Source organism: Paecilomyces variotii (assembly GCF_004022145.1).
Source record: "Paecilomyces variotii strain CBS 101075 chromosome Unknown C8Q69scaffold_3, whole genome shotgun sequence".
In the NCBI taxonomy this organism is placed as follows: domain Eukaryota; kingdom Fungi; phylum Ascomycota; class Eurotiomycetes; order Eurotiales; family Thermoascaceae; genus Paecilomyces; species Paecilomyces variotii.
In genome coordinates this window covers 1,532,567-1,559,917 of record NW_021167142.1, presented here as the reverse complement: position 1 = coordinate 1,559,917, position 27,351 = coordinate 1,532,567, and the positions used below count along the sequence as shown (strand labels likewise).

Genomic DNA, 27,351 nt, shown 5'->3' with positions numbered 1-27,351 from the left:
TTTTTTTGTGGTCCGATCAATCAGGTATTCTTCTTTTACTATTGTGGCTTTCTGAACTGCTAAGATTACTTGTATTAATGATACTCTCTTCTCTGTGTGTATAGAACTAGATATTCCTTTTGAACGATGAGAAACACCCTAACGCCGTAGTGGGTATACGGCTACATGGCAAAACGAGCCACAATCAACTAGGGGAAATAGGTGCGCGCAAAATGGCAGAATGTAAATGATAGTCCGAAAATCAGAAAGAACAATTATAGCAGAAGGATCAGAATCCATAGATGGATAATATTGAAAGGTTAATTAATAGACGCGGGAACCTCAAGTCTCAGGTGGGATATTGATATCGAAATCCTCCGTCACGTCCGCTACCCGGCCGAGGATACACTTCGTTCGATAGAGCAATGCTTCCATCCCAGGGACAGCATGACGGTGCTTCTGGAGAAGATGGTCCATGAAGGGGGATATGTCTTCGAATTTCTCGCATTGTGTTTTGCGTTCCGCGCAGCAGAAGATGCAGCCAAATATCTTCTTGGTGACGTGTGATTTCGCCAGGAAGACCCAGCGGTAACGGATCCCGGTGGCTTTATGGATGTGCACACTATGGTCGAATGCTCGGGTGGATTTGGCAGCTCCTCCGACCATTAGGCCTTCGTAGGGACAACTCCGACATTGCCAGAAAGGGATGTCATTATACATTCCAGCAGGGCGAGTTGCTTTTCTGAAGGCATTCTTGTCTCCATCTTGCAGCTTGCCTGCGCCTCTACAGAAGCCTGCAAACTTATTCGCCTCGCAGGGAAGGTAAAGTGTTATTGATACACCGCTGAGGACGGCAATTGTCCCGTTGAGAGACGATTCTTCTTTGGAAGGAGACTCTCCGCCATGGAAAGGGGGGTCTTGAGGATGATCGCCCCAGACTTGGTCTGATCCGCTTTGGTGGCTTGAAGGTGGAGAGCTATCTTCGTCCTCACTGGAGGCTTCTTTCGTCCATGGATTGTCTTCCTCTGGAGGCAAGAATTGGTCCGCGTAAGAGGACAAGGTCTGTCTTCTGGCGGTTGCACGTCGCTCGCGGTCACGTTGTTCCGGCATCTGCAATAGTGACGGAGTATCGTTACGCCTCACACTGCTGTCTCCTTCTCCATCTATTTCGCTAACAGGAGTAATGCGGGATTGTCGACTCGAGGGTAGTAAACCGCTCAAGGACCGTCTCTTCGACGCAAAGAATGAGCTGAATGATGCAGTCCTTCGACCAGGCGCGGGACCCTGGGGTTCAGCGATAGAGGGGAACTGATCTGTCAGTGAGGAAGAAAACGGATTGATGAACTGAGGATCCCTCGCTCCAGGTATTAACATAGCACCTGGCCCTACCCGTATCGGCGCTGCTGCTTCCATCCTCTGATATAACTCATAAAGAGCCCTGATAGCGCTGAATCGACTTTCTTCCGAAACCGTCTGTAGGACGACAAAGTCGACCTCGACATCGCCATTTGATGACCCGCTTAGACTTTTTAGAAGGGCCATCTGGAGCTTGATAATGATATCTTTCATCTGTTCTCGGGCAATCTGATCTCCCTGTTCATACTGTGCCCCGAACCTGCGGAAATTGCTGTCGTACTCGGTCTGAACTGCTGGCGGTCCGCTAGCCAAAGAGCGCTCAAGGTCCTGTATTTTTTGCTCTGCTGATCTTCTCCTCTTTGCTTCTCTCTTCTCTTTGATGCGCTTGACAAGCTCGGCTCCATCAGTATAAGCAGACACAACTGTAGACGTCAGTAACCGAGTACACAACAGAGCTATGAAGTATATATGTGACGGTCACCCTGAGACGACGTACTCGCTGCCACACAGGCCACGACGGCCACCACCTCCGCACCAGACATCGCGATGAAGTCAGGGAGGCAGGGTCGTGAGTCAGATAAGCCTAAAGCTATCTACGCAGGCTGGAAATATGACCGAGCTGAATATGGAAAAGCAAGAATTTGGGCGGCCTTCTCAGCATGCAACAATACAACGAAGAATACCTAGCAGTAAGAAGTTGAAAGAAAGTGAGGTAAGAAATGGAGATCAAGAGTGACAGAGGGAGCGATAAGTCGAGTGTCTGGGGGGAAGGGTGCCCTGCAGGCGAGCAGCTTCCAAAATGAGGCTTGCTCGTACAGATCACGGACCTCTGGGGCGCCGCTCCTACAGGCTGTGTTCGACGCGGTGGCTGGCTTTGGGATTAGAAATCCAAGAGGTCGTTATCTTCGGATGGCACTGGTTAGGTTGTTGGCCCTCGATGCCTTCCACCGATCATTTGGAGCCGCAAGCGATGCCCTTATCATACAAACAGGTCCAGGGTCGGGCGCTTATCATCGAACAGGTTCAGGTTCGTGGCAGCATCTATCATACCAATGAGAACCCGTAGTGCCACCGCGTATTACGTTGCCTCGAATGGGTGATGGATGGCCCTAAAGCATCAGCCGAAATGGAAGAGCTTGCGGACGAGACGACACGAGACTGGGGTTCTGACTACCTCGATTGAAGCTTTGCTCCTTGATACAACTGAGCCAAATACATTGCCGCGGCACATCCGATACCCTGCAGCGTGCTTGCATGGGCGAACAGGAAGAATTCATTGAAGCGCCAGCCCTATCATGCAGAGGTCCCGCGCTGGATCGTCGGGCGTTAGCTGTTGGTGCTTGCTCTTTACCTACCTAGGTACTTTTGTTGTATCGTTCTGGTACCTATTTAGGAAGCCCTCAAGAATAGATGGGTGCCGCTTAACGGGTATCTGGGGTCAACTCTAGGGTGAAAATCCTATGAATAGTATGGGCTGTGCTGTTGTTGAGGTGGATTGGTAAAAGACAACGCTGCATAGATGCTAACATAGAGACAAAGACAAAAGGCAAAACATTCAATTATCATCACCCACATTTCACTACCTGATCCATGAAAAATCCCAGATGTGTGATGCACAAAATAGCTCTTCAAGCTAACCTCCCCGATGGATACCCCCTTCGAGCGTGACCAGCACCTCGATGACATGTACGAAAAGAATAGGCCACCAAAGAGGTAACCGCAAATGACAAAATAAGCAAAACAACAAGCAAGAGTCATGATCATGCAGTGCTTCGTAAATCCAACCATGAACGCCTGGCCTGAGCCTTGGAAACCTGAAAAAAAAGTTCGCACAGGCATGAACTCGAAATTCGCGAATAAATCGAGAAATTACATCTTCAGCAACATTTACCTTGCCTTTGGGTCGTTTGTGGGAGATCATAATCTTCATCGCTCATTCCAAGGCCAGGTGGGAAACCTAGCCAGCTTCGTCTCTTATCAGCGTGGTTGACGCGAAGACTACTGTTGCCATCGACATCCCCTGCGCCGTAGGGTCCGTGGCTGCCGTCCCTACCTGCCACGGTGGCTTGTAGAGCTTCTGCCTCACGCTTGTTGCGCTCCTCTACCAGCTTCCGGGTGATGACACGGAAGACCTCCTCGATCCCCTCGCCGTCTTTGGCGCTGATCTCATGGCAGCAGTCCCAGCCGATATCCTGGCCCCAAAATCCGCTGCTGCGCTTGCTATCTGGGCTCTGCAGGACTCCAGAAGTACCCATGCCAGCCGTTGGAGGGGGCGTGGAGGCCTGAGTCGGATAGAGTTGCTCTGCGACGTAGGCAATGGTGCGTTCAAACGGAACACGGCGGCGGGACGGATCCAAGGCGACGATATCCGATTTGGTTCCAACAACGTGGATGACAATGGACTCATCCTCACCCAGATTGTCCTTCAGTTCGACGAGCCAACCTGTCATCTCCTGAAAACTCTGCTCATCGGTGATGTCGTAGCATAAAAGGCACGCATTGGCGCCACGGTAATAAAGACGGGATATACTGCGGAACCGTTCTTGTCCCGCTGTGTCCCAGATTTGAAGTCGTACAACGGTGTCGGAAGTGCTGTCGAGGACACGCTTTGTCACGAAGGAGGCGCCCACCGTGGACGCCGTCTTCGAGGGGTCAAAGGCATTTTTGACATACCGTTGGACCAAAGAGGTCTTGCCCACGCCTGTGAAACCAGTTAACAATTAACAACAGAATTGCGGGGTATAAGTTCGACAAAGACGGACCTTGAGCGCCTAGGACGACAATCTTGGCTTCGAGAGAGGAGCTCATGTTTAGCGGGACCAGTCTAACAGCGGCACAGGCGCGAACGCGTGGAGAACAGAAAAATGGGCAGGATTGGCATGATCCCGCGAAGGAGCGAGAGAAAAGAACAGAAGAAGAAAGCAGGACAAAAAAGGAGAGTGAGAAAGCGCGTGGAGTCAAACAGGCATGTTCGGTGATTTTGAAGGTGAAGAAGAAGATCCGAGTCGGAGAAAGTTGAGATCAGATCGGTCGGCGCGTGTCACGGCAGCAGTCAGACCATGAGGCTGACCAAAGGGCGCGGTCAGAAGGACAGACAGTGGCAGCAGGCAGTTCTTTTCTTATTCTGCCTGGAGATCAGCTGCTGTTTCTTGTATGATTTTCTTTTCTTTTCGCGCTGGCTCATCGTGGAGTTGAGTCACCATTTGCAGCGATGGGAGATCCATCAAGCCATATCCTCAGCCTTTCTTATCTAGATTGCAGGTACAACATGCATCATCGGGCATACTAAACCGCCAAGGCCGATCCTGATGCGGCAGATCGTGGAAAGAAAGCGTGGTCGATGGGCATATTCGAGCATCCCAGGCACTGTCTATACAGAAGAAACGGAGATGGAGTGGCTGTCCAGTACGTCCTTGTGAAGACACTAATCATTAATAAAAACAACTCTGAACTGCATAGCTATCCTGAACAACTCCGCCGTCCCTCTAGTTGATTCCTGTTCTCGACTAGCATCTCGACTAACCACCGGACGACATCATCATCCGTCGATCTCCTCTTCTCTTCTCTCTCCACCTAGTCGGCCGAGAGCGTCACGCCCGAAGAGCCCCCGCATGCTTTGCGAACGAGCAGTCCGTTAGAGCAACCGAGCTCAACCAACGATATCCCGACGATTTCAGGCTTATCCGCGCCCATTCGCTCGCGGCGATACCGATAACTGTTTTCCACCATCCCCGAGCCCCAGCTTCCTCCGGACGGGCGGGATGCAAGCTCGATTTCTCTGGGGAAAAGCCTGGCGCGCTAAAGACATTACGGACGTCCTCGGGTTTTGGGCTAGAAAACTGCGAGTTCTCTATCGTCCGACATAGAATCGGTCTCCGCTACATTCCACTCTGCGCCGCTTATATATACCGGCAAACCCCCAGTGGCACATTTTTGTCCAACTCCACCCTTTCCCATTGCTCTCTCTCTCTTCCTCTGTCATTATCGTTTGTCACGAATTGTTTCTTCTTTTCATCTGTCACAATGGCCCCAAAACTTACGGGTGCGGATATCGCCAAGCACGACTCCAAGGACTCGTGCTGGGTTATCGTCCACGGAAAGGCGTACGACGTCACCGAATTCTTGCCAGGTAAGGAAGGATACGCCTGATATATCCTGCCTAACAAATGGCGGTTGCTGATGTCGTGGTAGAGCACCCTGGTGGTCAGAAGATCATTCTGAAGTATGCTGGCAAAGATGCAACGGAAGAGTTCGACCCGATTCACCCTCCGGATACCCTTGACAAGTATCTGGACAAGTCGAAACACCTTGGCGAGGTCGACATGGAGACCGTTGAGCAGGAGGAGAAGGCGCACGACCCTGAGGAGGAAGAGCGCCAGGAGCGCATCAAGCTAAAGCCCAGTCTGGCGCAGTGCTACAACCTGCTCGACTTTGAGGCTGTGGCCCGGAGAGTCATGAAGAAGACCGCGTGGGCCTACTATTCTAGTGGTGCGGATGATGAGATTGTAAGTGCAGCCCACATCTGCTCCCCCGACAGCAATGGTTCGGAAATCATCTACTAACTGAGCCGTCTCCAGACGATGCGTGAAAACCACAATGCCTTCCACAAGATCTGGTTCCGCCCACGGATCCTGGTCGACGTCGAGAAGGTAGACTACTCGACCACGATGCTGGGCACCAAGGTCGACATTCCTTTCTACGTGACCGCTACTGCTCTGGGGAAGCTCGGTCACCCTGAGGGTGAGACGGTTCTCACCAAGGGTGCTCACAAGCACAACGTCATCCAGATGATTCCCACGCTGGCATCATGCTCGTTCGACGAGATTGTCGATGCCCGCCAGCCCGACCAGACGCAGTGGCTGCAGCTGTACGTCAACAAGGACCGGGCCATCACGAAACGAATCGTCGAGCACGCAGAAGCCCGTGGCTGCAAGGGTCTCTTCATCACAGTCGACGCGCCCCAGCTCGGCCGTCGGGAGAAGGATATGCGATCCAAGTTCTCGGACGTGGGATCGAACGTGCAATCTGAGACTGGCGACAACGTGGACCGTTCCCAGGGTGCGGCGCGCGCCATCTCCTCGTTCATTGACCCGTCCCTGTCCTGGAAGGACATCCCATGGTTCCTTTCCATCACCAAGATGCCCATCGTGCTGAAGGGTGTCCAGTGCGTCGAGGATGTCCTCCGCGCCGTCGAAATTGGTGTCCACGGCGTCGTCCTCTCCAACCACGGTGGTCGTCAGCTCGACTTTGCCCGCTCCGCCATCGAGGTTCTGGCAGAAGTGATGCCCATCCTGCGCGAGCGCGGCTGGGAGAACAAGATCGAGATCTACATCGACGGTGGTATCCGCCGCGCCACCGATATCATCAAGGCCCTCTGCCTGGGTGCCAAGGGCGTTGGTATCGGCCGTCCCTTCCTGTACGCCATGTCGTCATACGGCCTCGAGGGCGTCGACCGCGCCATGCAGCTGCTGAAGGACGAAATGGAGATGAACATGCGTCTGATCGGCGCCAGCAAGATCGAGGATCTGAACCCCAGCATGGTCGACGTCCGCGGCTTGGTTGGTGGTCACCACGCCGCCGTCCCGTCGGATACACTGGGCTTGGGCGTCTATGACCCGCTCGTATCGCCCCGATTCAACGAGAAGCCCAAGTTGTAAGCTACGATAACGCTTTTTTTTTTTTTTTTTTTTTGCTTTATTCAATGATCGAGACAAAAATGTTTGTGCTTTGCTTTTCCCTTTGGGCTTGCCAAGAGCACAGCCGAGACAAGAGGTGCTTGCAGCATCGTCTCTCATGATTCGTGTCGTTTTTTTTTTCTGCTTGTGTTGTATATACTGTACATATTGGTATCGAAGTTACGCACCCTCTTCCGGTATATACCATGGTGTTTTTTTGAAACGAATGAGATTTCTGTGTTCCTGAGACGTCTTATTATACATACATGTCTTGCATTCCTATGCTTTGTAAATATGTGATAAGAAGAAAACATGATCAGGTATCCATGAGACGACGACGCCAATAATGCATGATGCTCTCTAGTAATCTATTATACACGTTATGCTAATGGCTATGACTATGACTTCTGGTATTATATACAAAGTAATGGTATAACAAACACCTAGAAAAATGCAATGATGATGATGACCATGGCCATGACGACCTTTTTTTAACGAAGTAGAAAAACAACCAAACTCAATTCCCCCTGATGGCTCAAGCTCAGCTCAGAGCACCACCACTTGCGGCTTATTACCCAACCGGCCTGTATTCTCATACATGCACGCTGCATTCAACATCCAGCCGCATCCGCGATTCTCCCCGCCCCAGACGCGCGACCAGATGACACCCACGATGCCGTATGCCACGACACGTGCGGCGTCCAGCCAGCCCCGAACATCGAGCAGGTCGCGAACTAGACCCCAGATGCTACCGCGCCATTGGCGGCGTCGCGAACATAAGCGCTCCCATGCGCGCTGGGCTTCGTCCCAGTAGACGGGCTCCTGGCCATGGGCGGCATGGACGTGGCCGAAGACGTGGAGGGCCGGTCGAACGCGCCAGGTCTCAGAGAGGAGATACGGACAGCCGGTCGAGAAGACGGGGGAGAGGTCCAGATGGAAGGCGGGCGGGGTGTGAGTGACGAGGATGTCGGTTTCAATGGGTATTGTGCCTGACCAGGCGTCATGCTTGGCCGGATAGGTGAAGGCATGTTCGGGGCCAAAGGGGACGATGGCGGGGATCTGCGGCGCGCCGTAGACGGTGAGGGAGCGGGATCGGGATGGAGATCGAGCGGACGAGGAGGAGGATGCCGGGAAGGTCAAGGTGACGGAGGAGTGTTGGAGATAGTGAATGCCGTCCCAGTCGATGCGGGAGCTGTCCGGGTCCTCGATGGAGCGGATCGAGGCTGAGGACGAGGAGATGGAGGACAGGGACTTGTCACGGTCCTCATCACGGCGCGACCGCACGTCAAAATAGCTATCATGGTTGCCGCAGATGACCACCTTCTGCGGATGCGGCAGCTTCTTGAGCCAGTCGACCGCTGCTTGGATCTCGCGCACGCTGCCGTCGTTGCAGAGGTCGCCGGCATGGATTAAAAGATCCCCATCGGGCACATCGTCCCATTCGAGCGAGTGTGTATCGGACAGACAGACGACGCGGATGGGCGGCGCATGGGGAGGAGGCAGCCGCGGGGGTGCTCGGAGGCGGAGGAAGAGCTGGTGGACGGGGTGGAGGATGGCCGTGAGCGGGGAGGCCAGTAGATAGTCGAACCGGGGGCGGGGATCGAAGGGGGAGGACATGATGGTTGAGCTGGGATGATGATTTTATTTTATTTTCCCGATGCTCGATCCCGAGAGGAAAGAAAGAGAGAGAGAGAGAGCTTTCAACCGGTTGGAGGATGTGAGAGACTAAGTTCCGCGGGGAAGAGAGAGAGAGATGGAATGGAGATAGTCAGCTAGAAAGAAAAGAAAAGTGACAGTCTCAAGTGGAATGGAAATCAACGATTTATCTAATGCATTGCCAGAGTCGATAGATAGATAGTCGCGATGGTGGATGAAGAGGAGCAAGAGGTTGGACGAATCCTCTGCTGGTCCAGCATCACGTTGGGTCGATTTGGAGACAGAAAGGCAGATAGAGAATAACATGGCCAGATGGATAATATGCATATCACAGAAGCATCAACAATCTAATTAAATTGAATTAAATCAAATTAGTGGAACTACTAAATCAATTAATTAATTAATCAATCAATTACACAAGTACATAATTACACATTGAATGATCCCATATCCAAGTCAGTAGTAACTTAATGACTCCAAATACTGAATTCACCCCATCAATCAATCAATCAATCTTTCTCTCTATCGTCATCATACGTATTATCCTGTCTGGCTCTCCTTTCCAGCCCTTCCGTGATCCCAGCTTTTTTCTTTTTTTTTTCTTCTTCTTCTTTCTTTCTTTCTTCCTTTTCTTCCTTTTCTTCCTTCTTCCTTGAATTTGAATCCGGCCTCCTCCCTTCTCACTCTTCCTCTGCCATCTCCCATCTCTTTCCGCCCGCATCGGTCGCTTCTGGACGCGGACATTCCAGGTCGATCCATCTCCAATCACGGCCCGCCCACGACCTCAGACGCTCTTGGGAAACTAAACGTTAATCAACTAACGGACTTGGGCGCTCCATCTGACTTGTGATCGTTCGATTCCGTCCTCTCTTGACGAAAAGCTCACTTACTTACTTACTTGCTTCCTTTTCCCATCCTCTTTAAAACCACACCCCTTCTTATTATTTTCTGTCTTTCCGGTCGCTCTGTCTTGTCAGACTAAGCGCCCTCTCTCTCTCTCTCTCTCTCCTCTCTCTGTCTGCAACGCCAACGGACAGATAGACAAACAAGCCCACCCCTGCGGGAAACCAAGCGGTGGCTGAACTTGCACGGAACCCCTCCTCCCTAACAGAACTATTATCGCACAACCCGCGCGAAGCATCTGCCGCCAACAGGTACTCTCAACCACCTCTCCTTCCCCCCTCCTCTCCCTTCTCTGGCCCTTTCAGACGGGCGGAGGATGATGAATGGGGATGAAATAAAGCAGGCAGTTCTCAACAAAGCACAGCAGATGGCCAGCGTAGCCGCCCAGGCCGCCAATGGCAACGGCGGCAAGAAGAGGAGGAAGGGCACCGATCTGAAGCCCATTGTCACCAACGAGGCCTCGTCGCTGCCCGATCCCAGTATGGGCAGCGCCGCCGCCCAGGGGTGCGTCTTCTCTCCCCTTGTTCCCCCACCGCGACCATCTTTCTTCTTCGTCTGAACACTGACATGTATCATCACTACTTCAGCGTCCCCGCCGTCGCATCCCCGCTCTCCCACCAGAAGGCCGTCTACGGCGTCCCGCTCTCCCGGGCCTCTTCCACCACCTCCTCTGGCGACGACCCCGCGGAGACGACCGCGGATGAGGAAGATTCGGAGGACTACTGCAAGGGCGGCTACCACCCCGTGTCCGTGGGCGAAACCTACAACAATGGACGCTACGTCGTCGTGCGGAAACTGGGCTGGGGTCACTTCTCGACCGTCTGGCTGTCCCGCGATACCACCACCGGAAAACATGTCGCCCTGAAGGTCGTCCGCTCCGCCGCCCATTACACGGAAACCGCCATCGACGAGATCAAGCTGCTCAACCGGATCGTCCAGGCAAACCCTACTCACCCCGGCCGCAAGCACGTCGTCAGTCTGCTCGATTCGTTTGAACACAAAGGCCCCAACGGGGTGCACGTCTGCATGGTGTTCGAAGTGCTGGGAGAGAACCTGCTGGGCCTGATCAAGCGATGGAACCACCGGGGCATCCCCATGGCGCTGGTCAAGCAGATCACCAAGCAGGTCCTCCTCGGGCTGGACTACCTGCACCGTGAGTGCGGCATCATCCACACCGACCTGAAACCGGAGAACGTATTGATCGAGATCGGTGATGTGGAGCAGATCGTCAAGACCTACGTCAAGGACGAGCCTAAGAAGGAGAACAAGGAAGACAACCGCAACGGTCGCAGACGGAGAAGAACCCTCATCACGGGCAGCCAGCCGCTGCCCAGCCCCTTGAACGCCAGTTTCACCAATCTCGACCACAAGCCAAGCTCACACAGCAGTCTCAACCAGATGATATCAGAGTCGTCGCCAGGTAAAAGAGAACTTAGCAACATCTGGATCTATGGGGACAAGCTAACTCCGTTTAGGTACACCCAACCAAGCACTCTCGATGAAGGAGGCACTGGGCGTCAAGGACGATGACGAAAAACAGAAGCAGAGAGAGAAGACCACGTAAGTTGATGCCGTTGACGTTCTGATACATGAGTGGCCTTAGCTGATTTCATATAGTGATCTGCTAGAAAGGGAAGTCTCCGGCATCTCGCTAGACAAGGCCTCAGACCAATCAAGCGAGGATCTACCGTTTGATATTATCTCCGTCAAGATCGCGGATCTGGGCAACGCCTGCTGGGTCGGCCACCACTTCACAAACGACATACAGACACGGCAATATCGCTCACCAGAGGTCATCCTGGGCGCCAAGTGGGGTGCCAGTACGGATGTCTGGAGTATGGCATGCATGGTGGGTTGCATTGATTCACAGGTGTGGTCTGTCGACTTGCTAACCTTGAGACTAGGTCTTCGAGTTGATTACTGGAGATTACCTCTTCGATCCACAGTCCGGCACAAAATACGGCAAGGATGACGATCACATCGCTCAGATCATCGAGTTACTGGGTCCATTCCCCAAATCGCTATGCCTCTCTGGTAAATGGTCTCAGGAGATCTTCAACCGCAAAGGCGAGCTACGAAATATCCATCGTCTTCGTCACTGGGCGCTACCGGACGTTCTTCGAGAGAAATACCACTTCACCGTGGAGGAGAGTCGGCGTATCAGTGACTTCCTTCTCCCCATGCTGGAGCTGCTTCCGGAGAAGCGAGCCAACGCGGGTGGCATGGCCAGTCATGAGTTCCTGAAAGATACGCGGGCCATGGAAAATGTAGATCTGGGTATTCCTCCCGGCAGTCGGGGTGAGGGCATTGAAGGTTGGGCGATGGAGGTAAAGCGACGGTGATTGGGAACGTAGAGTAACCATGGGAAGCACGATGAAAGTGCCGAGTTCCGAGTTGTTGCTTACTGAAGGCGCAAATGGTGCCATGTCGGAGGAACTTGAGTTAACTGACGATCTTTACGAATGATATGGACGGTCAGCTGGCTTCTCTGCGGTCGGTTTTTGTTGTTGGTCTCTTGATATTGGAACATGGTTGTTTGGATCGGACGGTCTTTTCGTTATACTTTCCGACTCGGACATTTTCGTGTTGCTTTCTCGTCTTCTTCCCAACTGGTCTCTCTTTCTCACCCCCCTTTGCCCGTCTAACCTTGACGCTTCTTCTCTTCACTCGCATTTAGAGCTTTCAGACGTCATGCGCTCTGATTCTACCTCATCTGTCATGACTTGTCTTTTTTTTTTCCGTTGCTACGATGAGACCTGTATCCGACACCGAAGCCCTACCGGTTTCTTGCTGTCCCAGGGAAAGAGTAGCGGACGAGTAGAAGTCTGAGTCTCTTTTTTCTCATTTTCAAAGATGTATTCGTTTCATCACACATTCACGTCATCATCATCATAACAACAACATACGGATTACATTACAATCCGCTGACAGAGTTCCCATTTACGGCTTTTTTGCTACCAGGGAAGAGGGTTCTTACCGATTGAGGGAGTATGGTAGCACTAATCTTTTCAGTCACTGGCTATGATAGCCTTGGCTTGTGTGCAAATACAATGATGAAAGAAATCGCTTGATACGAAGCTCGTAGTTGTACTTGATGCTCCCGAGCGTAAGCTGGACAGACAGAGAACGTAATTTGGGAGTCTAGACTAATCGAGAATCAAAGCGTATGCTGGTGCCACTGTTAGTTACAAATAAAGCGAGCCATGGGACTATTAACCGTAGCTTCGCGGGACGGGATCTGGGTCGGGAGAAGCTCTGGCCCTCGTTTTCTGAGTGCGTCCCTTGATTAGATCATGGCAGAGTATTATTGCGGTCCCATGTGCGGATTCAGCTCTTTATCTCGTTTTCACGTCATAAGTCCATCTGCTGTGATAAGCAGCAGGTATGGATTGTCGAGTGATTCGCGATATGTGCTTGAGCTGTCTGAAAAAGCTTCGGATAACTTCATCTTGATATTCGAGTATTCGTTTCAAAAGTTTGTATATCTCGAGGCTTTTTCGTAAATAATGATTATATAAAGTATTGTACATATCCATATCACCGCAGACGTCGCCGATATAGAGGGCAGCAGGCTCTCCCATCTTAGACCAGGACACCAGCAGCTTAAAACCCTTCCGCTGTAGGACCTTTCGATATCATAACTACTCGTCCATCTGCCACTGGTATTCGAGCGCACTAATCCTCTCCTTACGATTCCGCGCGGCGAACCACTCCTTCTCAAAGCCATTACTTCGATCAACCCCGTCCCACCGATGGCCCGGTCGAATGCCATACCGATTCGGCTGAAAGGCACCCTTATACAGCGGCTTCCCGCTCACTGAAACGCCCTCCTTTTTCGACGTCAAAAACTGCGCTGCGGGATCGTTCCATCGATCTCGCGCCTTGAGCTCCTCATTCAAAGCCTCGTCTTCGATGGTTCTCGCCAGAGGCATAGCCCGCGCTTCACGTATCTGCTCCTTGCGCGCCTCTCGTTCCCGTCTCTGCACATCACCCAGTAATGCTTCTTTTGCAGCTTCTTCCTTGGCCTTCTTCTCTTCCTCTGCGCGCCGCGCCTCGGCTCGTTTCATCGCCACATTGATAATCCGTCCAGAAGCATCACGGTAAATAGTCTCCTGCATGCCCGCAGCATTCTTCCCAGCTTCTTTTAGATATGCATCTGACTCAGCCTTCTTCCGTCTCTCCAACGCTTTCATCATCGCAGCCGTCTGCTCTGCAGTTTGTAGACCCGCGCGCGCCCCAGACTCCATCCGAGGCCCACCACCATAATCCTCGTCCGCAATAGTCGGCGCGTCTTCATCCTCATTCGCATTCTGTCTCGCAGCACTCTCCGCCGCAGCAGAGGCAAGAATCGCATCTGCGGCAGCTTGGTCTGATGATGATGTTGATGATGACGTCGGCCCGCCGACGGTCTTCCAGCTGGATTTCTTCGCGCGTCGAAACTCCGCTGACCCGGAGTTTACGATGTATGGACTATCTTCGTCTTCGTTTCGAGTGGTGTTTGCAGATGTGCGGAGATCAGGCGGGTCGTCATCTGCAATGATGAGTCCTCCGTCGTCCGGTTGCTGTTTTGTCTTCTTGCGTTTCTTTTTGGGGCGTTCGGGGACGGGGTCCGCTGTTAGGTAGTTTTTTGCGAGGTAGTCTGCGAGGGAGGAGGAGGATGGCATTTTTGGGTGGTTGTGTGAGGGGGGGAGATCAAGCTGGAGGAGAGCTTGGTTTTGATAAGTCGCGATATGGATCAATCGATCAATCGATATCCGGATTAATGTTGTTGCGGGAGTTGGAAGCTGCAGTACATACCATAACTATGCGGGATCGAAGCAATCACAAATTCATCTATCCACTTTTTTGTTATTAAGCCAGATGATCTGTTGAATACCTCTCAAATCGATTGCGCTCGGCAGTCGAGTTAGTTAGCGATGCCTCGCTCCGATGAGGCGGAGTGGTGGTTCAACGCCGTGTATGCAGCCGTCCAGGAGATCCCGCGGGGAAAAGTCACTTCATATGGACATATCGCGCGTTTACTGGGTCAACGTAAGTCTGTTTCTTATATTCTCACCATTTATTCAGTAGTAGATACCCTTCCTCTCGAGCCTTTTGTATCAAAACACACCTATTCCCAAACATACCCGATGAAATAACATCGAATGAACATTCATCAAGATCATAGACTAACATCCTCACTCTGTTCTCATTTCTAAATATACTACAGCCCAACGACCCCGTCAAGTAGGCATCTGTCTGAAACATCTCCCATCAAACAACGACTCAGAGACATCACATTATTATAACTCAGACAATGTCCCCTGGCAACGCGTCTTGAATGCCAGGGGGATGATTTCTCATCGGTAAGCGTTTCTGCTTTTACTTTTATTTCATATAATAAACACTCGGATACATCTATATCCAAAACGGTTTCTATTCTCTTCTACTCTGAATGTATCTTACCCGGTCTGGTTATGGCCATGCTAACTGAGAGTGAAAAAGCGGCCCCGGCAGCGCGGCGCGGCAAGCTGCTGCTTTGCGTCGTGAAGGTGTTCATGTCGATATGGACGCTATGGGTGAGATGTATGTGGATTTGGCGAGGTACGGCTGGTTTCCGGATCGGTTGCCTAGTGAGGAGGGTTTAACTGAGGAGGAGGACAGTGAGGATGGGGAAAGTGGTGAAGATGGAGAGGGGGGAGTAAATGGAAGTGGAAGTGGAAGTAGATGAGGGGGGTTATAATTGTATTTCTTATACTTGGTTCTTCTTAACTATTATATTATATTTTAAGAATAAGTCCGTCTAATCGAGGGAGTCTAATGGAAATCAAGTATCCTTTCCAACATCTACAAGATCTTGACAACTAGTATCTACCTACCTACCTACCTACCTACCTACCTACTTCCTACCTGATCTACCATGAAGATATTCTGGAAAGGTTTATATATTCAAACTCCCCATCAAATCCCTTATTCATGATACAGCTCGGCCGGCTGGCCTAGTGGTAAGGCATCCGTTTCCGGTGCGGGAGATCGCAGGTTCGATCCCTGCGTCGGTCGCTTATCTAAATAAGTATCTTCCTCTGTCTTTCAGATGGAAGATATCATTTTTGTTTTTAGTTTCTTCCAGGAAGGGTGTTTGCTTTTTCGTTATTTGGATATGCTGGGTAAGTTGTAAAGATCGTTTTTTCTTTTCTTTTTTTCTGTTGTTGTGTGGATATATAGTTGTATTATGATTAGTGGTGTAAGTGATGGCTGATTGCTATGTCGGTTTTCAACTTGCACGTTTTTTTGTGCTGTAGATGGTGGTGATTGTGTTCGATTGGCTTTAGAAATTGTATTGGATGGATGTTGGAGTATATGTGTCGCTCTGTATCAGGTAGGTTTGCTTTGTAGGTAGCTTTCTAGTTCTTGTGTATGGCTTCCAGCCGAGTAAATGCATCAGTCAAGGTTGACGAAGATCCCCAGCTATGAGTACTATTGAATCAGACAGCTAGTAATATCTATTAGTACCTCTATCTACATGTCGGAAGGTTCAAGGAGCAGGCTAGTTAGTAGATACAGCTGCCCCATTATTATCCCCAACGAACCTAACCCCACAAGTGATAGATGACGGGGATTCCAGAATGGACTATCGAGCAGAAGCATGCATATTACTCATTCGATTCGTATTCTAACTGACTGATAGCTGCCTTGGAATCGCGTCTTGGATCTCTCCAGGGAGTCCAGATACAGCGCAATCTCGGTCTGACCCCACGATAAACAGTGGAGCAAACTAGCATAGCTACAGCCGTGCGGAGAAGGGTGTACACTGCAGGTGATGATTGTGAGCTATAGGACTGGTTGCTCAAGGCGTGCGACTTTTGGAACTCTCAGCACACAGCTGCACGACAGGGTATGTAAGCTCGACGTGACGAGCTGCGCGAGACTGGTCAACAGGCAAGTTGTTGCGCAGGCAGATGCGCAGATGACTGGTCCTGGAGGGTCAGAAGACAAGGTGAGGATGGCTGTGAGGAATGGACCTAGGCAACGGGCGTGAGGGGTCGTAGCGCCTCCTATCAGCAGAGCTCTGTTTATCGGCGAGGGCCGAGCTTGATGGAATGACTGCGATCGTGGAGGTTATGTCACGGACAATATAATAACACAGCAGTGTATGAGCATGGTAGAATCCCCAAGAATATTATCTGGTTGCTAGACTAACTGTTTGCATCGCCCTGTTGGAGGCATAATGCCATGGTTGGAGGAACAGCTATCTAAGCAGCGATACGCGTGCCTGAAACTGTGACGCCAGCGGCGGTTGACAGACCGGAAGGAGTGGACGAGCTTGGCCCACCTCCGAAGACGGTAATTCCCTGGAGCAGAGAGCTCTATAGATAGAACTAGAATGAATAATGAGCAACTGGGGAGCCTGAGGAATGCCGTGAGTGACCCGATAGATAATACCATAGTAGAGTACAGTAAGTTAGTATGAGTACGGCGGCCACGGTCATCGCTTGAGTCATCCTGAGCCATCCTGAGCCATTTAGCTCTATGATGCCATCTGCCCAGTCATCCGCAGACATCCAGCACGAGGAGCGCGAGCTCATTCAGAGGGAAGCTGGGAAACCGTTGGAAGCGGTTCATTTTGGTGCAAACCACGGTTGGAACCTCGAGGCTGAATGTTGTGATTGCCCACGGGGCCCTGGATGTCTCGACCTCGGGATGACGAACGATGCTAACTCGAATCAGTCCGCGATGTTCGGAGGACAAGAGAAGAGGAGGCGAGCAGGCCGAGATAAGCCCTTAGGGGAGAGACGATCCCCATCGTGGTTGAACCATGGATGGCGTCTGGCTGTTAACGCTTGATCGGATGAGTTGCTCCAATCTCTGTTCCGCGTGGCCCCCGGTTACCCGCCTGTTGTATTACTCCATACTGTCCGAGAGGTACTTATATCGCTCGCCGGGCTCATTCAAGGCTCATTCACCCCCCCTGGAATGGTGTTGCGCTATTAATCAACCCATAATACACTCTTTTCTCATTCACTGTTTCCCTATTGATATCGATGCCGTAGCCCCTGTTATCGGCTCTCTAGCTCCCTTGTCGTCCCTTCTGCTGCTCCCGGCAGCAACCTTCCCAGGTACCAGAACCTCTGTCTACTGGCAACTCAAGAACCATTGTTCCGTATCGCCTTAAGTCGGGTCTACACCTCCGCTGGCTCTTGCCATAACTCTTCTCATCTACGATATTCATACAACCTTCTATCATCTCTGTGTTCATATCCATCATGGCAACCGAGACGTTTGCGGCCGGTGACCTGCGCCGTGCGGGCAAAGAGGTCAAGCGTGATCATGACCACAAGGCCAAGTGGGCATATGGGGCTCGCGCCAATCTTCCTCGAAGCCAGACTCAGGCAGTTGTCCCTCTTCGACCTGCCCTTCCGGAAACTCACTGGATGAGGTAAGATCCCAACATCCCATGCAGAGAACAAAGCTGACGAGTTCAGATCACACCGCCTCGAAAAGAGAGACCACCAGCATAACCTCAACCAGCTGGCCCGTGGCGCGAAGACCGCTTTCCGCTACGATGTCAACGAGGTCCTGGATCAGGGGCACTCTGACTCATCCACCGACGAGGAGACCCACGAGCCCACCGCCGCTGAGACCGGCCTGGACGAACAGGAGGACGATCTTCTAGTGTCTTATGAAGCCTCTGGTCAGACCATCCTTTCCGACGCCATCTCCAAAGCGGTCGAGAAGTTTGAGACAAAGGAGACGGAGAAACTTGTCAAGGAGTACGAATTCGTGTCGAGGGAGAGCGAGTCTAGCGCTGGCTACACCGCCGACGATGACGACTTCGAGCTTGTCGACCATGTCGATATCTGAACGCCCATGACGATTGCGTTGCGTTGTATTTCTTTCCGTCTTCAAGTCTGCATACCCATTACGATGATACCACCGCAGCGCGGGAGGAGTTTGGATTCGGTGTCTTTGCATTATCCGCGACACTTTTAGAGCTTCATGGTTCGCTCGCTTTATTCGATCAGGGAAGGGTTTGTTTATCTGGCGTCACGAGAAGAACGCCGCTCTTCGAGGACTTGAGCCTGTAGGACAAGATTAGATTGGACAGGGACCGTTTCGGTGACGGCTTTCACGTTCGTTTTGATGACCAACGTTACCAGACATATGCCCTTTGTAATTAGCCGAATATCATTATCTTTCTGAGAATTAATACATCTGAATCCAGAGCCTTTTCCAGAACTCGTTGGGGTGGAGGTTGAAACTGACGTGGATCACTTGTGCCCGGGAACCGATCGGCCATGCAGTCGCCGCCTAGCGTGCGGATTTGCGAATAGTTTCTGCAGTTCTCCCACACAGGAGAAACTCTCAAAAACTAGTTTCTGCTCTCCTAGTTCAACTGTCACCTGTCAAAGCGATGCTTGCATATCTGCTTTCAGCTGGCAAACACATGGTAGTATAGACACAATCCGTAACCGGGCTTGCTACCGGATGGCACACGGTGTAAGACGCAGCAGCATGCATCAAATGGCTCAGAAGATAGAATGCGGCGCCAATTAGCCCACAATGGAAGTCAATACTACTCATGAGAGAGAATCAACCGCTGATCAAGAATGGACTCATGGTGTCAAAATAATATGGGGTGCGGGAGAGAAGCTTTAAGAATTAAGAGCCTCCATAGGGCTGGCGGAGAACCGTTCAGGGTCTGGATCGGCCCGGGCGGCGACAATTGTTGTTTACGGCCAAACAAAATTGCCCGCAGCGGACTCCCTGGCTTCGATCAACACAACACTACTCCAATCACCATCATCACAGCCATGGACAAACGGACGACGGAGAGTCCAATGGACTTTGAATGGCAGTCTAAAGCCCCCGGAGACGTGACATCGCCGTTCTACCAGCTCAGCATGCAGCACGATAATCAAAAGAAGAGTGGGTGATGCCCCGAACCCTGGCGGACTCCAGATCGCCAAACTGATATCTAAGCTAGGGCCTCATAGCATATTTGATTCTCCCACGAAAAGGTCGATGCCTTCGCTACGAGAGCCAAATTCACAGCCCTTCCTCTTCTCCCAACCGACGTCACAGCAACTTCCTTCCACGCCGAAAGCCGTCTTTGGCAAGCCCTCCTTCACCACTCCTCGCAAATTCGATCTGGATTTCTCCTCAGGCGCAGAGATGTCGTCACCAGAAAATGCAGACAATGATGAGACTCCGGAGAAGCCTGCGAAGTCGGATAAGCGCAACTCGTTGTTTGGATTGTATGGCCGGTTTGCGCCCAGCCCAGGGCGAGGAGAGATCCCGCGTCTGAACCACTACTCGAATGCGCTCGCGAGACGTGTACAGAAGAGGCGACGGAGAGATAGAGACCTTGATAGACGGCTTAGGATGGAAGTTGAGGATGATGACAGCGACAGGCCGAGCAGTAGTGAGGGGAAAACCGTGAAGGGGCAAAAACAACCCTCTCGACTCTCCTCCTTTGGCGACTTTTTCGCCCTGCTTGAGGCGCACCCCAATGTGCCAAGTATCCTTTCATGGTGGGCACAACTAGTCGTCAACCTGTCTCTTTTCTCCCTGGCAGTCTACGTTGTGTTCGCTTTCGTGTCTGCCATTCGCGCCGAATTCGATCAAGCTGCGGAGGAAGTGTCAGATGGCATCCTAGCAGAGATGGCAACGTGCGCCAAGAACTACGTTGATAACAAATGCGCCGGAGGTGATCGATTACCAGCTCTCGAGACTGTGTGTGATAACTGGGAGCGATGCATGAACCGAGACCCAGCCAAGGTGGGACGAGCGAAGGTGTCAGCCCATACCATGGCCATCATCATCAACAGTTTCATCGATCCCATCAGCTGGAAGGCTATAGTACGACCTCTCTCTCCACTCGTTGTACTTCACACCGTAAGAACTAACGATGATCTAGCTCTGTTTCTTAGCGACCATCTCGACCGTTACCGTCGTCAGCAACTGGTCCTTTAGGTCATTTAGAAACCGCCTCAACCAGCAGGATTACGCCCAAGCCCATCCCACTCTACATGGACAACCCGCCGGTCAACACGCTCACCCAGCGCATCCGCAACAGCTTCAATATCCGGGCACTCCCGGGTTTGGCTACTTCGGTCAGCCCGGTCAGGCTCAAGTCCCAGTGCAAAGCAGCCCGATTCGCCCGCAGCAGAGTCTGGAGGAGAATGAGGAGCAGCCTCTACTGCTCGAGGATTCGCGTCCATCAAAATTCGTGACGGAAAGGAGCCGCTCGAGAGAGAATCACTTGCGCACCCCCAGTCCCGTAAAGAGAGGCAGGGCCTTTGTCTAGTTAATCCCCCCCATCAAGCTCTTTGCTGCATATACTTTGATTGCCTCTTCGCGTGAACCCCCCTGTTTGCATTTAGCATGATCTGGAACTTCTTTTAATTCCCGTCTTGGTTATTAGTAGCGAGCTTTGATCCCTTCTAGTATCTTGCTTCTTTTCTGTATTCTTTACTGGCTGGCAACAAATATCGGTTTTGGCGTTAGTTATCGTGGATCATCGAGTTGGTGTCCTGGGGGCGCTCCAGCGTCGTTCTATTTTGCAGAGGCCCAAGGAAATTTGTTATTTGCATTGTACGATAGGCATATGGTCAGAATGATATATATATGGCACATTTGGAAATGATCAGAGTATGTACTCGAGTATCATGGCGCCTTCAGGTCAACTGTCAAGGGCATGAGTCAGATGGCTTTCATCCCCTTCTGTAGTGATGATGAGATAGAGTATGCAGCTCTTGCATCACATAAAGACGTGTTATATGGGTATCATACGAGCGTCTAGGGAATACGCGTCCTCTTCGCACGTGGGTACAGTTTGCTATCTCATGTTGGATTAGGTATTCACCGAGTCCATCTGATGGGATATCCTATCGAAAGGCTAACTTAAACTTTATCACACGAGAGAGAATAAATGGCCCATCTGGATACCCAGCAACATGTATGAAAAACACCAGGACCGGGAAGAATTTCCGGCTCATAGCATCGAGGAGTTACATAGTCGATCAATGGCTAGAGAGCGGGATATCTTGGCATCGGAAGATCTTGGTCTTCGAGCGCCATCGATGACGTCCACGCCACCAGATGCCCGCTTCTCTCGCCCGATCAACGACAATCATGAAAGCGTCTGAATCCAGCCAAAGGAGCCAAGACTCAGCCTTACCAACTTATACTGCCGTTGCTGAATCAATATTGACGTAAAACGGACCGTCGTCTGATGGATTGGGTAGCATTCAACCAGGGAACGTGGACGAATTGGCACAGTTGTGGTTGGATATACTCTCCATGTTCTGCCTTGGAGAAATGTGACTTGTCTAATGGGAGCTCCATATATTTGGGATAAGCAGTTATTGATGGTCGGAAGCCATCTCCAGTCCAGAGGATTGTAACAATGCTTATCCTTGGCCCCTCTCAGCAGTTCTAGCCATGTAGTATCCTCATCATAGTAGACCAAACTAGAGAGCATGGATTGCCCCTTCCAGGGGCGCTCCTTTTCCTGTTCCTAGCTGGAGGCTTTCTCTGACGTATCTTTCACGGAATCTTCTCGTCTCGCGGTGGTCGTTCTTTTATATCCCTACCGTATGTCGATCGCGTATCGTTCCAGACCTACTGTAGCAGCTTCCAGCATCAAGAGAGTTTAATCGCAGCCTTTTTTTCTTCTTTCTGGCCTGTTAGGCATTGCCAACGATCCAGTCGCATGTACAGTGGGCAGCCAGTCGTCATGTCTGTCAGCGAATCCGTCAAGAAGAACTTAATCGTCGTCTCCAACCGTCTGCCGCTGTCAGTCAAGCGTGCTCCTGATGGCTCGTATCAGTCGAATGTTTCTAGCGGAGGGCTGGTCACCTCTCTGTCTGGTCTGACGAAGACTACGAAGTTCCGCTGGTTTGGATGGCCCGGACTTGAAGTCAAGGAACCGTCAGAGATCGAGGAGGTTAAGAGGAGTTTGGGGGAACACGACGCGTACCCCATATTTTTGTCTGATGAACTTGCTCACGAGCATTATAATGGATTTTCCAGTGAGTCGCAAATCCTAAGCCGTGTGTATGAAAAGAGATACTGATAGTCCCGTTTCTTCGTTGAAAAGATCAAATCCTATGGCCTAGCCTCCACTATCACTCTGGCGTGCTATTTAAGGATGGACCCTGGGAAGCTTACCGAAAAGTAAACGAATTATTTGCGGACAGCGTCGCAGAAGCAGCGAATGATGGAGATCTCATCTGGGTGCACGATTACCATCTGATGCTTCTCCCGAAGCTTCTTCGCGAGCGGTTAGCCAAGCAGGGAAAGAGATGCCCTATTGGGTTCTCTTTGCACACGCCATTCCCAGCTGCGGACTTCTGGCGTTCGCTACCCGTATCAGCGGAGTTGTTGCAAGGCTTGCTAGCAAGTAACCTGGTTGGCTTCCATACGGATGAATACAAGCAGAACTTCATCAACAGCTGTGGTCTGGTCCTGTATGTCTTGCCGCAATCATCCGTTCCATTCTAACTAGCTTGAACTGACAATTATTTCACAGCAACGCGGATACAACGATCCCGAATAAGATTCAATACAATGGCCGCCTCATCTTGACGGACAAATTCATCGTCGGAATTGACCCGCAGAAGTTCGTGGATACGAAGCAACAACCTGATGTCCAGAACCGTATCAGCCAGTTGAATGAGCGTTATAAGGACATCAAAGTCATTCTGGGGGTGGATAGGCTGGATTACATCAAGGGTCTCACCCAGAAGCTCATCGGATATGATACCTTCTTAGATGAGCATCCGGAATGGAGAGGGAAGGTCCTTCTCATTCAAGTCGCCGTGCCGAGTAGAGAAGATGTGAAAGAGTATCAGGAATTGGAGACTGAGATAAGTACCATTGTGGGAAAGATCAATGGCAAATATGGTAAGATGATCACTCTTCAGCGTGTTGAATTCATTAGGCTGACTTTAGTAGCTACTCCTGATTCGACTCCGCTATTATACCTCCACCGTTCAGTCCCTTTCCCAGAGCTTACTGCTCTGTACTCCGTTGCCGATGTGTGCCTTCTTTCCTCGACTCGTGATGGAATGAACCTTGTCTCCTTTGAATACGTCGCATGCCAGCAAGAGAAACACGGGGTGATGGCTCTTTCTCAGTTCACTGGAGCGTCCGCATTTATGAAGGATGGGGCCATTATATTCCATCCTGCTAATCCGAAGGATATATCAGAAGCAGTGAATAAAGCCCTAACCATGCCGGAAGATCAGCGCAAAGCCAACTATGAGAAGTTGAAGAATTTCATCGAGTATAATACTAGGTTGGTCTTATCTTGTCCACCATTCTACTGACATATATGCTAATGAATCGCAGCGGTCGGTGGGGAGAGACCTTTGTCGGTACTCTGTCAGGTTGCGCTGCTTAATATGCGTCGAGGACATTGATGATCTGTTTTGCTCTGTTTTGTCCATAGTCTAGCGAGTAGGGAGAATGTCATTTAAAACGTACCCATTGTATTGTTCCTATGCTTATCTCTGCCCTGTATTCCACTATCTATGTAGGTCTTCTTGGCTGTATTCTCGATGTAGGCTTCGTCGGCGTGCTTTTCCAAGTTCTAGATGTCAAGTGTCCTGTTCATGATCAGAAGAATCTTCGTCTATATCCTTCACAAGTATTGAGTGTATCAAATTAACATAATTGCCATCAAAAACTGCGCATGCCACAGGTTGTTGGTCTCTAAACTGTGTCCCAACGGCCAATGTCCACTTCCCCTGGCGTCTGCTATCAGATTCAGGGGTATCGTACCTATCTTTGGCGAGATATATCTTATATTGGGGGACTTAGTAGAAGACTAATCACTCCGGTCCTTTCTTAACGGGATCTCCCGCCGCTAACGTGTATTTGGTGGATATCTCCCGCAATATTCGTGGTTCTGCGTTCCTGATATCAAAACATCACCCGCCTCGTCAACGGGAGATCCCATCAACAACACAAGCCCTTCCTACCAACCCCTCGACTTTTCTTTTGTGATTCTAACATCGCCCTTCCCTGCCATTCTCGCTTCCTTTGAGCCAATCAGACTCTCTGAACTCGAATTCTGAACGGCACTAGCGTAAGCGAGCTCTCTGCCCAGGGTATAAATAACCCCCTTCCCCCCCTCGACCTGGCTTCTTCTTCTCTCCTTCTCTCCTTCTCTCCTTCCTTTCTCCTCAGCAGAGGTGATCGAGTTCAAAGTAGTTTCTTCCATCTACATGTAGCTTGCACATCACTTTGTCAGTTACCTACCTTGCCTACCCACCCCACTTCACACTTCGATTGATATCTTGACTTGGCTACAAGCCCTGAGTTTGCAAAGACGCGATCACACAACGTTGGAGTCATCCACAAAGACGCGTCTAGGTACGTATGGTACGACGGACGCCACCTGTCTCAGAGAGAGGCCCTCTGGCAACCGCTTCGGTGGGAGTCGGGGTGGAAGAGAGGCAGGTCTGCGTACCGTCCTACCAAGCCCCCTCCCTCGCTATAAGCGATTTATTTCATTCCACTCATACACGAGTCTGCATGATGAGGACAAGTTCCTATCAGCGTAATCTGAAACGCAATACGCGTTGATGATGGATCACTCACACACATCTGACGGCTCGGACTGCACACTCCCTTCACACATTACACTACCCCATTCCACACACACACCTCCTCCACTTCGCATGGGATCCTCCGGGAGATACCTTTTCTTCCCTATCCTTCTGTGGGCTTTGCGGGTTTTGTGGGCTTTGTCGGCTATTTCACATCTTTCACGGGTTTATGTTCGAGGGATTGCGGGTTTTCATCACTTACGGGCCTTACCTACGTCCCTCGAGGAGCTTATCGCACTTGCATACGTTTCGTGTTTGGCCACGAGAGTCACTGTCTTCCTTCATGACTTCGACATAACATCCCTCTTCTTTCAAAGGCCACCAGATGACGAACAGAGTACTGGTGGAGATTCGTGGCTCTGTCCTCTGCGGAGTCGACTAAGGTGCCGCCCCATGTCTAGGAACGCTCTGGGGCTGGAGAGGAAGAGGGATCCCTTTTTTTGCAGGTCACCACATGATGAACGGAGTACTGGTGGGATTCGTGACTCGGTCCTCTGCGGAGTCGACTAAGGTGTTCACCCCATGTCTAGGAACGGTCTGAGGCCTTGTTAAAAGATGATACCTTTTCTCCTACACACATCAATCTTTTCTCTTCCTTGATATACCCCTACACACACACTGATTACCAAATCTGCATTGATACGGACTGGCAATGGTTATGAGGATGGGAGGTCATGATGGATGATGTGCTTTGCTTCTTTGTATGTTTGTTTGTTTACTCAAGGCCGTGTAGCTGGCGGCGGGCGACAGTACAAGAAAACCAGACCACATTTTCAAAAACATAGATGATCCTCTCTTGTATACCCTTCACTTGTAATAACATATGATAGTATCTATTTACTGTATAATTGACCGTTCCACTTGGTATTAGCATGCAGTTGAGTACTATCTAATAAAGTTCGATATAGATACTAGTACTCGCCGTCAAGACAAGGTTATTAGGCATGGCCCTTACTATCTCGCAGGGCTGCATCGTAACTCTACCAGAAAGAATACAAGTCTACTCACAAAAATACTTCAAGAATTATTTCATGCACAGTCGCAGCTGCTTTACTCCTTCTGCTCAGTCTCTTGCGACACTCTCTCGCGCCATCCTTGCTTCGGATCGCGAGTGCGGAAGCAGATTTAACCAAGCAACCTCGCCAAAGAGATTGATGCCTGGCACGCGTGTAAGCGACCGATATCCTATAAGCATTCTCCCTGGTTCATATGAGATAGATGAAGGATCAAGGGATCGAAGAGAAGTAGCAATATCCACCTTCTATCGTCACTTGCTGCATTGCTAAACTGACTCTCAAGATCTAGTAAATTCAGCTTTCTGCAGTCTCCCCCCGTTGCCAGAGATTGATATTTCGATCAGGCGCTCAAGAGAGATCGTTAATTATCGTTTTATCGTCTGGAAGAGGACCCACTCGTGCAGATGTCGTGACTTCAACAACACCGACTATTTAGTGAGACAAGGCTCTAGCTCGCCCCTTGCCATTCCGCTCGAGGATGCTGGTATACTACCACCTGCCGCGCCTCTGGTTAATGGATTAATGATTTCGTCTGTGATATCTGCTGGTAACAGCTCTCTTTACGTGGTATCGAGGACGCTGCCAAACATGGGCCGGAATGACAAGGCTCCCTACTTCCTAGATGCGTACGAATAAGAGAAGAGGACCGTGGCGTGGGTATTATTGTTTTCAAATATCTTCGCCTGTATATCGTTATTTCTCTATATTCTAGTGCTGGCACACCTTACTCAGAGCTTATCACTTTGTCTGGAGGTAGGATTTTACCACTCCCCCTCGCAGGTGTCCTGGATACTAACCGTCTGTCTAGTCGCTACATACATTTAAAATATGGGCTATCTGTCATTGAGATTGCTGCTTTTGACCCCCTTTCAAGGAGATCCAGCTCTGCTCGACCCATTGAGGGCGCAGAACTTTGTCGCCAACTATATTCTAGGATATGTATCCTTTCTATTGCTTGTGGGATACAAGCCGTGGAAGAATACGCAATGGGTAAAGCTGGGAGAGATGGATTATCTGGACTGGGAGAAGGGACTGCAGTAATGCAGAGTATCTTGTCAATGTCGAGAGCTTGCCCAACTAGCGACATGGTGGACACGAGTCCGGGATGTTGGTTGGATACCTAAAGAAGTGGTATGTACTTCCATTTGACCTTTCTCTGCAAGCTCTTAT

General features: G+C 50.7%; 11 protein-coding genes and 1 non-coding gene across 12 annotated transcripts; 8 read left to right on the top strand and 4 right to left on the bottom strand.

The window, feature by feature from the left end:
• Positions 1-29: 29 nt before the first annotated feature.
• On the bottom strand, positions 30-1,841 carry C8Q69DRAFT_212807 (hypothetical protein). The gene has a single exon (XM_028626207.1). The coding sequence runs from the start codon at positions 1,546-1,548 to the stop codon at positions 322-324; it is 1,227 nt and encodes a 408-aa protein (XP_028486663.1). The 5' UTR covers positions 1,549-1,841; the 3' UTR covers positions 30-321.
• A 946-nt stretch (positions 1,842-2,787) lies between these two features.
• C8Q69DRAFT_212865 (putative ras-like GTP-binding protein) lies at positions 2,788-4,525 on the bottom strand. The gene is made up of 2 exons (XM_028626208.1): positions 4,098-4,525; positions 2,788-4,036 (listed from the first exon to the last, which is right to left on the bottom strand). Exons 1-2 carry the CDS (start codon positions 4,141-4,143, stop codon positions 3,213-3,215), a joined length of 870 nt encoding a protein of 289 aa, XP_028486662.1. The 5' UTR covers positions 4,144-4,525; the 3' UTR covers positions 2,788-3,212.
• Positions 4,526-5,358: 833 nt separating this feature from the next.
• Positions 5,359-6,992, top strand: C8Q69DRAFT_505888 (putative mitochondrial cytochrome b2; the record flags this gene model as incomplete). The annotated part of the gene is made up of 3 exons (XM_028632752.1): positions 5,359-5,464; positions 5,527-5,840; positions 5,913-6,992. The coding sequence occupies 3 exons, from the start codon at positions 5,359-5,361 to the stop codon at positions 6,990-6,992; spliced, it is 1,500 nt and encodes a 499-aa protein (XP_028486661.1).
• A 448-nt stretch (positions 6,993-7,440) lies between these two features.
• On the bottom strand, positions 7,441-9,084 carry C8Q69DRAFT_212799 (putative phosphoric ester hydrolase). Its single transcript, XM_028626206.1, has one exon. The coding sequence runs from the start codon at positions 8,625-8,627 to the stop codon at positions 7,557-7,559; it is 1,071 nt and encodes a 356-aa protein (XP_028486660.1). The 5' UTR covers positions 8,628-9,084; the 3' UTR covers positions 7,441-7,556.
• An 804-nt stretch (positions 9,085-9,888) lies between these two features.
• On the top strand, positions 9,889-11,911 carry C8Q69DRAFT_443417 (putative serine protein kinase Sky1; the record flags this gene model as incomplete). The annotated part of the gene is made up of 5 exons (XM_028628909.1): positions 9,889-10,073; positions 10,157-10,989; positions 11,045-11,129; positions 11,187-11,418; positions 11,474-11,911. 5 exons carry the CDS (start codon positions 9,889-9,891, stop codon positions 11,909-11,911), a joined length of 1,773 nt encoding a protein of 590 aa, XP_028486659.1.
• A 1,299-nt stretch (positions 11,912-13,210) lies between these two features.
• Positions 13,211-14,233, bottom strand: C8Q69DRAFT_485905 (Pre-mRNA-splicing factor of RES complex-domain-containing protein; the record flags this gene model as incomplete). Its single annotated transcript, XM_028631862.1, has 1 exon — positions 13,211-14,233. One exon carries the CDS (start codon positions 14,231-14,233, stop codon positions 13,211-13,213), a length of 1,023 nt encoding a protein of 340 aa, XP_028486658.1.
• A 252-nt stretch (positions 14,234-14,485) lies between these two features.
• C8Q69DRAFT_518930 (MGMT family protein) lies at positions 14,486-15,645 on the top strand (the record flags this gene model as incomplete). The annotated part of the gene is made up of 3 exons (XM_028633455.1): positions 14,486-14,600; positions 14,779-14,914; positions 15,054-15,645. 3 exons carry the CDS (start codon positions 14,486-14,488, stop codon positions 15,277-15,279), a joined length of 477 nt encoding a protein of 158 aa, XP_028486657.1. The 3' UTR covers positions 15,280-15,645.
• Positions 15,537-15,608, top strand: C8Q69DRAFT_t55. Its single transcript has one exon. It is a non-coding gene; the product is annotated as a tRNA-Arg (tRNA).
• A 1,862-nt stretch (positions 15,646-17,507) lies between the features above and the next one.
• C8Q69DRAFT_212440 (hypothetical protein) lies at positions 17,508-18,783 on the top strand. Its single transcript, XM_028626205.1, has 2 exons — positions 17,508-17,985; positions 18,032-18,783. Exons 1-2 carry the CDS (start codon positions 17,813-17,815, stop codon positions 18,408-18,410), a joined length of 552 nt encoding a protein of 183 aa, XP_028486656.1. The 5' UTR covers positions 17,508-17,812; the 3' UTR covers positions 18,411-18,783.
• Positions 18,784-19,360: 577 nt separating this feature from the next.
• On the top strand, positions 19,361-20,856 carry C8Q69DRAFT_505882 (putative nuclear envelope protein Brr6; the record flags this gene model as incomplete). The annotated part of the gene is made up of 3 exons (XM_028632751.1): positions 19,361-19,475; positions 19,534-20,408; positions 20,467-20,856. 3 exons carry the CDS (start codon positions 19,361-19,363, stop codon positions 20,854-20,856), a joined length of 1,380 nt encoding a protein of 459 aa, XP_028486655.1.
• Positions 20,857-22,148: 1,292 nt separating this feature from the next.
• C8Q69DRAFT_212420 (putative alpha,alpha-trehalose-phosphate synthase subunit) lies at positions 22,149-24,197 on the top strand. Its single transcript, XM_028626204.1, has 5 exons — positions 22,149-22,582; positions 22,651-23,020; positions 23,083-23,456; positions 23,508-23,850; positions 23,904-24,197. The coding sequence occupies exons 1-5, from the start codon at positions 22,264-22,266 to the stop codon at positions 23,953-23,955; spliced, it is 1,458 nt and encodes a 485-aa protein (XP_028486654.1). The 5' UTR covers positions 22,149-22,263; the 3' UTR covers positions 23,956-24,197.
• Positions 24,198-24,751: 554 nt separating this feature from the next.
• C8Q69DRAFT_462072 (hypothetical protein) lies at positions 24,752-25,934 on the top strand. Its single transcript, XM_028630289.1, has one exon. The coding sequence runs from the start codon at positions 25,142-25,144 to the stop codon at positions 25,673-25,675; it is 534 nt and encodes a 177-aa protein (XP_028486653.1). The 5' UTR covers positions 24,752-25,141; the 3' UTR covers positions 25,676-25,934.
• The last annotated feature ends 1,417 nt before the right edge of the window (positions 25,935-27,351 follow it).